The sequence below is a fragment of the Gallinula chloropus genome (genome assembly GCF_964237585.1).
Source record: "Gallinula chloropus genome assembly, chromosome: 3".
In the NCBI taxonomy this organism is placed as follows: Eukaryota; Metazoa; Chordata; class Aves; order Gruiformes; family Rallidae; genus Gallinula; species Gallinula chloropus.
This window is the reverse complement of record NC_140087.1, coordinates 119,266,936-119,277,167: the sequence shown is the minus strand read 5'-3', so window position 1 is coordinate 119,277,167 and position 10,232 is coordinate 119,266,936. Positions and strand designations below refer to the sequence as shown.

Genomic DNA, 10,232 nt, shown 5'->3' with positions numbered 1-10,232 from the left:
TGGATTTCTAGTAATTCTACCCTCTCTTGATGTTCCACACCCTTGTTTCAGTTGGTGCATTCGTGGATTTATAGATGTGAACAGTCAGAATAGGACTGTGCTTTGCAAAATGGATGTTACCCTCAGGTGAACTTAGTAACCTTAATTTTAAAAAAAAAAAAATTATGTGAGATGAGTGGCTTGTCTCTGAACTGTCAGTGGAATCAGACCACAAAATCATGACAGCATCCTGCAGTGACATAAAGCGCGAGTCGATGGAGATTTCTGCCCCTGTTTCTCAAGAGAGATGACAGAGCAGGGACTGGGTTAGTCCCTCCTCATTGGAAAATGCCATGAATCAGTTAATTTTATGGAGTACTGAAAATTGTGTGAGGAGCCCTATGCTCCTATACCCCTCTGCCAGCATGGAAGAGGTTCCTCTTTGGGAGAGGCTCCTCCAGGGGTTTTTCTCAACAAAGAAGTTGATCAAACTGGTTACATGTGGGGTTTTTTTGGCAATAATAATAGTGTTTACTCCCAAAAGAGAGCTGCTGGTCCTTCTGGACATGTACACTGGTCTTTCCTCTCTGCTTTTTGGCTGATCCTTGCTGGGACACAGACAGCAGAGTCCTTGCTCCTGCTTCCCCTTTTATTTTCACCGCTCTCTCCCTCAGTTATGAAATGGGGATTATTCTCTTGGGTGATTAAAACCCATTGTTTTCCATGAACACAAAGAAACAGAGGAGAAGAACCAGGTAGAGGAACCCAAATAATGTGTTGCCCCTGACCCACAGGTCTTTCAGGGGTATCCAAGGAGGATGGTCAGCCCAAGTCCAGATGTGAGACCCACCACACATGCCAATGGGGGAAGCTTTCTCTGCATTGCCATGCTGGCTACAGGGATATGGGACTTGTTATGACACCCTGGGAAGAGAATTTTGGGATTGTGCAAGACTTATTATGGGATGTTTAGAAGGAGGGGGAAATTTGGGGAAAGGAAAGGATTGGGATGGATCCTAGAGAGCCTGCTTTCTAGGGACCCTGCTTTGGTGGGGGGTTTGGGCTCAATGATCTCTGGAGGTCCCTTCCAACCACTAAAATTCTGTGAATCCATGAATCCATGAATCAGTGAGGAACAAAGAGGAAAATGAGAGGGAGGGACGATAGAGGCTGATCACACATAAGTGGGATGGTGGTCAGCATCTTTGTCTGGCTGAGTTCTGTGCCTGACCACCCCAGTATGCCCTCCCTTCTGATTAATTCCTTTTCTTATCTTTCCCCACCTCTTCTTTTTTGGTGTAATTTCACTCTTTGACCTAGATGCAAATGCTGTGAAGTCTAAGGGCCAGCAGCTAGAGGTCTGGTGCACGAGCATATTGTGTGAGTCTGTATGTCAGCATGGAAATGCAAGACACACCAAACTGGGCTAGCTCCAGGTATTGGGGTATCTGTAAGTCTAGGAAGGACACTGGAGAGACCAGAAGGTCTTTAAGTTTGCTATTGGGGATACTGGGAGGTCTAGATGAGAGATTGTGGGATCTGGGGGTTGGTTAGTTGGTCTTAAGTTTGGAGCAGCTGCCATGGGAGAGACACTGGTGTGTGTTTGTGTCTGTGCATGAAGCAATGGGAAGACTGGGGCACCCAGCTACTCAAGAGATGGTCTAAGGCCAGTCACTGGAGAGATCCATCACCTCTCTGGGCAATCTGTGCCAGCGATCTACCACCCTCACAGTGAAGGACTTTGCCTTAATATCCAACCTAAATCCCTTTTTCTAGTTTAAAACCATCACCCCTCATCCTATCGCTCCATGCCCTCAGGAACAGTTCTTCCCCAGTTTTCCTACAGACACCTTTCAGGGACTGGAAGGCCACTATAAGGTCCCCCCTGGAGCTGCCCCTGGATCCCTGGCAGGGCTCAAGGCCAGGTTGGATGGGGCTTTGGGCACCCTTGTCTAGTCAGAGTGTCCCTGCCCATGGCAGGGGGTGGGATGAGATGGGCTTTGAGGTCCCTTCCCCCCAAACCAGTCTGTGATTTGATGATTCAATGATTCTATGCATTGCCCTGGGCACCTACTCTTCCCCTACCCGGTCACCACAAGACATCACCTCATCTACCAAGATGAGGTAGAGTTGGGCAATGCAGTTGAAGCAATGGGAGATTAAACTGTAAAGTTCCATGTCCTACCCTGATTTTGAAACTGTCAGTGGGTATTTGACTTTGCACCTTGCTGATCTCTCTGCCAGTGGGTTTGTGTGAGGCATGTGGAAGTGCATCTGCAGATGCTTGTGGTGAGGATGTTTAATACTAGAAAGAGGGGGTGGGAAAAAAAAAACCAAAACCCTGATTAAACAGGTTTTTTTCCTCTCCTTTCCTTCCCTTATCTTGTCATCTGCCTGAATAAACTGTGCTGGCTGATATGGGATTCTGATGCCCTCTCTTTTTCTTTGGGTAGGCGGAAGGAAGTGGAGTAGATCTCCTAATCTCAGGTCAAGTAAACCAGCAATACGCTGCAATGGAAAGGCCAGCAGCAGCTGAACACCATAAAAAGGAGCCCACAGCTGGCTTTGAGACACAGGCACAGTGGGAGAGTTCTCAGAGGAGAACATCTCTTGTGCTCTCAGAGAAGGACATCTCTTGTGCTCTGTCACCGCGTGTGCCTGCCGACAGCAGCAGAGGGTTTGCCATGGCTTTTGCCACCTATGCTGTAGGGGTGAGTACTTATATTTGGCATAAGTGTTAAGGTATATTTGGTGTAAGGGTTAAGGTGTATTTGCTATAAGACAAAAAGTATAGTGCAGATCTTAGGATCATAGAATCACAGACCCGGTTTGGGTTGGAAGGGACCTCAAATTCATCTGGTTCCACCCTCTGCAGTGGGCAGGGATATGTCCCACTAGCCTGGGGTGCCCAAAGCCCCATCCAACCTGGCTGTGAACACTTTCAATAATGGGGCATTCAGAACTTCTCTGGGCAACTGGTTCCCATGTCTCACCTCTTTCATGGTAAAAAACTTGGGTGATACAGTCTTTTTTGTCATTGCAAATGTCAGTGATTTAAAGTTTCAGCCTGGGTGGTATTTGCAGCACTCTCAACTCTTCTGATTTTCTGAACAGCTTTGCATTTATTTGTCTTATCTTCCTTAAATCCCATCTCCTGGAAAAGACCTAAGAATCTCAGATTTCTTTGAGAAAAGGGTTGTTATGAGCAGTCAGCATGATTTCACCAAGAGGAAGTCATGTTTCACCAACCTGATAACCTTTTATGAAGACATAACCAGGTGGATAGGTGATGATAGGGGAGTGGATGTGGTTTACCTTGGTTTCAGTAAAGCATTTGGTGCTGTTTCCCACAGCTTCCTCATGGCTAAACTGAGAATATGTGGTCTGGAGGATTGGGTAATGAGGTGGGTTGTTAACTGGTGGAAGGAAAGAAGTCAGAAAGTTGTGGTCAGTGGGACAAAGTCTGGCTGGAGGCCTGTGTCTAGTGGAGTCCCTTGGGGGTTGGTACTGGTACTGTTCAGTACATTCATTGATGACCTGGATGAGGGAACTGAGTGCACTGTCAACAAGTTTGCTGATGACACAAAACTGGGAGGAGTGGCTGACACACCAGAAGTCTGTGCTGCCATTCAGTGAGATCTGGACAGGCTGGAGAGCTGGGCAGGGAGAAATTAATGAAATATAACAAGGGCAAGTGTAGAGTCTGGCGTCTGGGGAAGAACAACCCCCAGGTACCAGTATAGGTTGGGGATGGACCTGTTGGAAAGCAGCACAGGGGAAAGGGATCCGGGAGTGCTGGTGGACAACAGGATGACCATGAGGGCACATTGCTGTCCCCTCATTGCCAAGAAGGCCAATGGTATCCTGGGGTGTAGTAGAAGGAGTGTGGTTAGTAGGTTGAGAGAGGTTCTCTTCCCCCTTTATCCTGGTGAGACCACACCTGGAATGTTGTGCCCAGTGCTGGGCCCTCAGCTCAAGAAGGACACAGAACTCCCTGAAAGAGCCCAGCACAGGGACACCAAGGTGATGGAGGGAGTGGAACCCCTTCCTCATGAGGAGAGGCTGAGGGAGCTGGGCCTCGTTAGCCTGGAGAAGAGGAGACTGAGGGGTGACCTCATCAATGTCTATAAATATGTAAAGGGTGGGTGTCAGGAGGATGGAGCCAGGCTCTGCTCAGGGATGGTAGTGACAGGACAAAAGGCAATGGGTGCAGCTGGAGCAGAGGAAGTTCCGTGTGAATATAAGGAAAAACTTTTTCCCTGTGAGGGTGATGGAGCCCTGGGACAGGCTGCCCAGAGAGGCTGTGGAGTCTCCTTCTCTGGAGACATTCAAACCCCTCCTGGACATGTTCACCTAATCTAGGTGATCCTGCTCTGGTGGGGAGCTTGGATTAGTTGATTTTTTGAGGTCCCTTCCAAGCCTCAACATTCTGTGATTCTGTGATTGCCAGCAGAAGGTTGCTGTGTGTCCAGCCTTCCCTGTCCTGAGAAAGCATACCACTTACCAGGTTTCTAAGCTTGGGCATGGGGTCAGCTGAGTCCTCATCCCACCTTGTCAATCATAAGACATTGCTGCTTGACTGCAGAGGGGAACCTTTCATAGCTTGTTGGAGAGATGCTTTCCCTGAGGCAGAGCCAAGTATGAGTCAGAACTTGAATCAGAGGTTAGCACCCATTGTGACCATCGCCCACCTGTAGAGAGGTCCCTTCACCTGAGTAACAGGAGATAGGACAAGGGGCAATGGCATGAAGCTGGGCCAGAGCAGGTTTAGATTGGACATTAGAAAAAAATTTTTTACTGAAGAGTTGTCATGGCCTGGAACAGGCTGCCCAGGGAGGGGGCTGAGTCACCTTCCCTGGATGCGTTCAAAAAAAGGGTAGATGAGTTACTTAAGGATATAGTTTAGCTTAGGATGGGAATGGTTGGACTTGATGATCTTCAAAGGTCTTTTCCTTGTGATTCTGTGAGGAGTATTATTAACATTGTACTATTTGCTGATGGTGTTCTGTCTTGCCTAAATAGAAGTATGAAGATGGTCCAGTGTAGTCAAGACTTGGGTCTCTGTGCTCTCTCTCTTGACTGAACCGAGCCAATGGCAACTTTCTCTCTCACAGTTCAGATCACTGCTCTTGGTGCTGGTTCTAGCACTCACCGTAAGGAGCTCACCCCATGGGAGAGCAGATCGTCTTCGACACAGAAAGGACGCTGGTTCTATGAGGCTTCATGAAAACTGTCTGAACCAGAAGGATCTCAAATTCCCTGCAATGGTGAGAGTTGACGTGCGTATCAGCAATTCAGATCATGCCTTTCAGATGATCCATGACGTCAGGAACCGGTCTCTGTCTCCTTGGGATTACAGGTAACTCTTTAGTTGTTATCTAAATTGCAATACCTGCACTACACACGTTTGCTGTGGTGAGCAATGGCTGATTCTTGTCATATGCCTGGAGTCCTGTGACTATGGCAAATACTTCTTGACATGCACTTTCATGTTGATGTCAGCTGAAATTTCTCTGAGTAACAGTTTGCAGTGCAAGGAGATGGCATTGGAATGATTCCTAATCATCTTAAGGAAGGATTATTATGCCAGTACATTTTTATTTTACATTGTCCTAACTGAAAGAAATTTTTGAATGTTGAAGTTGAAAGAAAACCAAACAAAAATGAATAGTTCACTCTCAACCAGTTCTGTATTTCACCCAGCTCCGTTCCATCTCCTAAAGAATGATATGACATTACTACTCTCCCCAAATTCACAGAATCGCAAGGATGGAAAAGACCTTTAAAGATCATCAAGTCCAACCATTCCCATCCTAAGCTAAACCATATCCCTAAGTACCTCATCTATCCTTTTTTTTAAACACATCCGGGGAAGGTGACTCAGTTGAGTCCATTTCCAGGAAATTATTAAAAAACCATTGAGGATAGGAAAATTCTTTGGCCCCATCTCATAGTGAGCATCCACAGGTAGATACTATGATGCTTCCATGGCGATAAACAAGAAGATCCTGCCAAACCATGTTGTCCTTGTGCATAAAACCCTTTTGTGTCCTCATCCCCAGGCTCGACGAGGACCCCAACCGCTTCCCCCAGGTGATCGCTAACGCCGAGTGCCGCTTCTCCGGCTGTGTAAACCCACTGGGACAGGAGGACCACAGCTTCAACTCTGTCCCCATCCAACAGGAGATCCTTGTCCTTCGGCGGGAGCAGCGGGGCTGCCTGACAACCTACCGCCTGGAGAAGAAAGTCATCACCGTGGGCTGCACGTGTGCCACTCCGATTGTCTACCACCAGTCCTAGGAGGGATCGGTAGGACAGGCAGCATTGGGAAGAAGAAACTCCCTCTCTGAACATCCCTTTGGAGAAAATGGCACAGTCACCCATCTGGCATCCCAGAAAGCCAACGTGCCATTTCCTTTCCAAATCTGAGCCAATGACCTCCTGAGAGTCCTGGCTCTTGCTGTTGTTTATTTATGGATTTTAGAATAGGAATCACTGACAGCTGGTGATAGAGGGGCAAGAGGGGGATGGAGAAGAAGTTTCCTTAGTGACTCTATGCAGGGAGGGAGTAAGGTAGTGCTTTTCTGTTGGTTTGTTTGCTTTGGTTTTGGTTTTTTGGGTGGTGGGGTTTTTTTTGTTGGGGTTTTTTTTTAGCTGGGTTTTTTTTTTGCAGCTTATATAATTTTGGTCAATCAAATTACGGCTTCAAAAGTCATCATTGGCAGTCAATTGCCCTAATGTATACATGCCAACTAGCACTGCCACAAAAAATCCCTCTTCCTGCACCTTCTTCGTCCATCCCTCCCTTCCTTATCGCTCAGCCCCTTTTGCTTCTCTGCCCATCACTGCTCTGATGTAAAACTGACACAAGTGCCTCCAGGTCTGATTCTCATTGCACTCTGGTTTTATGTCACTCCATGGGGAGCAGTGGCTGACTTAGTCCAGAGCAGTGTGGGAGAGAATTGAACCCCCTTGCGCTGAGCGTTAAAACAGTGAAGAACTACTGAGTGTTTATATTTCTATTTATCTCTTCTATTTATATTTGTGGATTTATGTGTGCTCAGAGTATCCCAAAATGATAAGAGAATCACAGAATCACAGGGGTTGGAAGGGACCTCGAGAGATCACTGGGTCCAACCCCCCTGCCAAAGCAGGGTCCCTAGGACGGGGCGCACAGGTTAGTGTCCAGATGGGGCTGGAATATCTCCAGAGAAGGAGACTCCACACCCCCTGGGCAGCCTGTCCCAGGGCTCCCTCACCGGGAAGAAGTTCTTCCCAATATTGGTGTGGAACTCCCTGTGCTCCAACATGCAGCCATTGCCCCTTGTCCTGTCCCCACAGACCACTGAAAAGGGGCTGGCCATTTCCCCCTACATTTTATATTTAAGATATTTATAAACATTAATAAGGTCCCCCCTTAGTCTTCTCTTCTCAAGGCTGAACAGCCCCAGCTCAGTCAGCCTTTCCTCATAGGGAAGATGCTCCAGGGCCTTAATCATCTCTGTAGCCTCCTCTGGACTCTCTCCAGGAGATCCCTGGCTTTTTTTATCCCAGGGAGCGCAGCACTGGACACAACACTCCAGGTGGGGCCTGACCAGGGCAGAGCAGAGGGGGAGGATCCCATCCTTTGACCTGCTGCCCACACTCCTCCTGATGCCCCCCAGGATCCCATTGTTTCTCTCAGCCCCCAGTGCACACTGCTGGCTCATGGCCAACCTGTCATCAACCAGGACCCCCAGGTCCTTCTCCACAGAGCTCCTCTCTAGCAGGTCATCCCCCAGCCTTTACTGATACAAGCAGTTATTCCTTCCCAGGTACAAGACTACACTTGTTTGAATCTCATCTGGTTTCTGTATTTATTTAATAACTTATCCAGTGAATAAAATTTCTATTTTGTATAAAAGAATGTTGTTTTGCAGTAGCTCAAAATGAAAGCAGGGAATGGGTTTGTGCTGCAGGATCACACAGCTTTCAACAAAGAACAGGATTTCCCCTAGTGCAGTGATGTAAAAGGGAATGCAAGAGAACTTGCAGCCTAAGGAGATGAAAAGATGGCAAAAAATATTAATAAAAGGGCTTAAAGTGGTGAAGTGAGGTTATACAGGCAGTGCTGAAGGAGTTGGCAACGGAGCCAGGTTCTCTAGGCTTTGGGGGTGGTGGGAAAAGAGGTGGGAGACATCGGGTTGCAGGGCTGCAGCTGAAATTTAGGGTGGTGGTCTAGCCTGGTTCATGTGAGCAGGGAAAGGCCTGGCTTGTGCTTTTCCAGAGAAGATTTCATCTTTATAAGAAACCACCTCCACCAGCTGCATGGTGGCTGAGCAGGAATGCAGAGAAATGTGCAAAGATGGCTTTGTCTCACCACTCTTTAACCACCCAGATGTCAGGCATCGGGGTCTAAGTGGTGGTTGAGGATTTCCCCACATCAAGGGAATAATGATTAAACAGTTCCAGGGCAGGGTAGCCTGCTGACCTGTGGTGTCCTAACTTTGGAAAGGAGGAATTACCCTTTCTCTCCCTTGGCTGCAGAAGGAGCACAGCCTAGCACACTATTATTTTTTCAGGTTGCTGCACTGTTGCTTTTCTTTGACACTACTCATCATCCAGACCTGAGTCAACTCTCTGATCTGTCACTTTGGTTTCCGCTGGTGGAGGCTTTAAGCCTGTATTTCCTCACTCACCTGCATTTAACACAGTGTAAACCTGCACTGTATTTCATTATTGCTGCACAGAAGATATTTTAAATTAGCTACACAGAGTGAAGGTACACCCTGGGTTTCTTTCCCTCCCCCCTCCCTCCAGAGTAGGTGAGATGAGTCGTAGGGTCTAAATGACTCCTTTGCTGCTTGTTTGTTGAGTTGGCTGTATTCCCTGCCCTACAGGTCACTGGAAGCCGGTTCAACAAGCCCTGGGTAGCTGGATAAGGAAAACATCTCATTCAGTTACAAGCATTTGTACTCATTTTGTGGCAGCAGCTGTTTCATTATGACCACCAAGCTCTTTTTGTGGTGCGTTTTCCACCCGCTCTAGTGTAACACCAGCCCTCCTCTTACAGTAACCGCTGACCAGGAAATAGCATGCTGCACACACCACAGTTCCTTACTCCTGACCTATTTATCTCTCTCTCTCTTGATAAACCTAGCTCATGGGGTTGTCCTCACTTGTTTTGAGGGGAGAAAACTCTCCTGCATTGCTCTCTCAAAACATAATAACTTGGGCATTCGGGTCGTGGCAGCTAAATGTGTGTAAGCTCCTGTGCTGATGTTCTTAAACATCTGTCAGCTTAGCTTAGGAGTTACTCTAACTGGATGAATTGTGAAATAACTAATTAAGAAAACACAAAGGTGACTACTTAAGGATGTCTCACCCAGGAGGTTTCACAGCCAGCGCTATCAACAGCAAACCACACAGCTCTCAGTAATGCATGCACTTGTATGTGGGCATGGATTCTAAATAAAACAAGCAACAAGGGTCATTTCCTTCTAATGGCATCATTCTTAGACTTGGTTGTAAATACAAGTCTGGCTATTAAGTGCTGTTTTTTTGTGATGAGGTAGGTGGTTGGCTTTCCTTCCCAGCAATCTAAGAACATGACAAACAAGTTCATGTTTCTTGTAAACAGCACAGTCATATTGCCACCAAGAGCAAGCACAGTTCACAGCTGAGGACCAGCTTTTGCTTTTTTTTTTTTCCTCTTGCAACAGTCCCTGGATGCCCAGCTGGACATCTCTGGCTCTGAAATGTAGCTTGGAGCAGCCTTCAGGCACTCTCTTGTTTGACCAGGAGGAGAAGACACAGCTATAGGTGTAGCAGCAGTCCCACGCTGTCTTCTCTTAATCTTAAAGGTTGGTACCTGAGTCTTGTGACCTTTCTCCTATTCCTTTCCTCTTCTGCTTGCCTCTCTCTAATCTCCTTTCCCTGTCCCCTTGGTCACTCCTCCCCTCAGCTGTGCCTGTTCTGGCACCTCAAGCAGGGATCCCCTTGTGTAGCAGCTCTCATGGGATGCTGGAGGGAGCATACTGCAGAGATGCCTGCATAAGCATGGGCTGGAGGGCACAGCAGTGATGTGAACCCAGGTAGATGCCTCCTCTGAGCCCAGACCTTTGACCTGCAGATGTGTTGGCTTGCAGGTGTCAGTTAGGTTTCATCGGACCCTTGGTAACAGCAGATGCTCCTAGGGTTGTTCAAAGGGACTACAGACCAGTCAGCCTGATCAACAAAATTATTGCTCATGCACAGAAATTAAATATGTAAAG

At 47.4% G+C, this 10,232-nt stretch overlaps 1 protein-coding gene across 1 annotated transcript; it reads left to right on the top strand.

Annotated features, from left to right (window-relative positions):
- Positions 1–2,663: 2,663 nt before the first annotated feature.
- On the top strand, positions 2,664–6,279 carry LOC311190257 (interleukin-17F-like; the record flags this gene model as incomplete). Its single annotated transcript, XM_084262128.1, has 3 exons — positions 2,664–2,690; positions 5,094–5,338; positions 6,042–6,279. The coding sequence occupies 3 exons, from the start codon at positions 2,664–2,666 to the stop codon at positions 6,277–6,279; spliced, it is 510 nt and encodes a 169-aa protein (XP_084118254.1).
- Between the last annotated feature and the right edge of the window lie 3,953 nt (positions 6,280–10,232).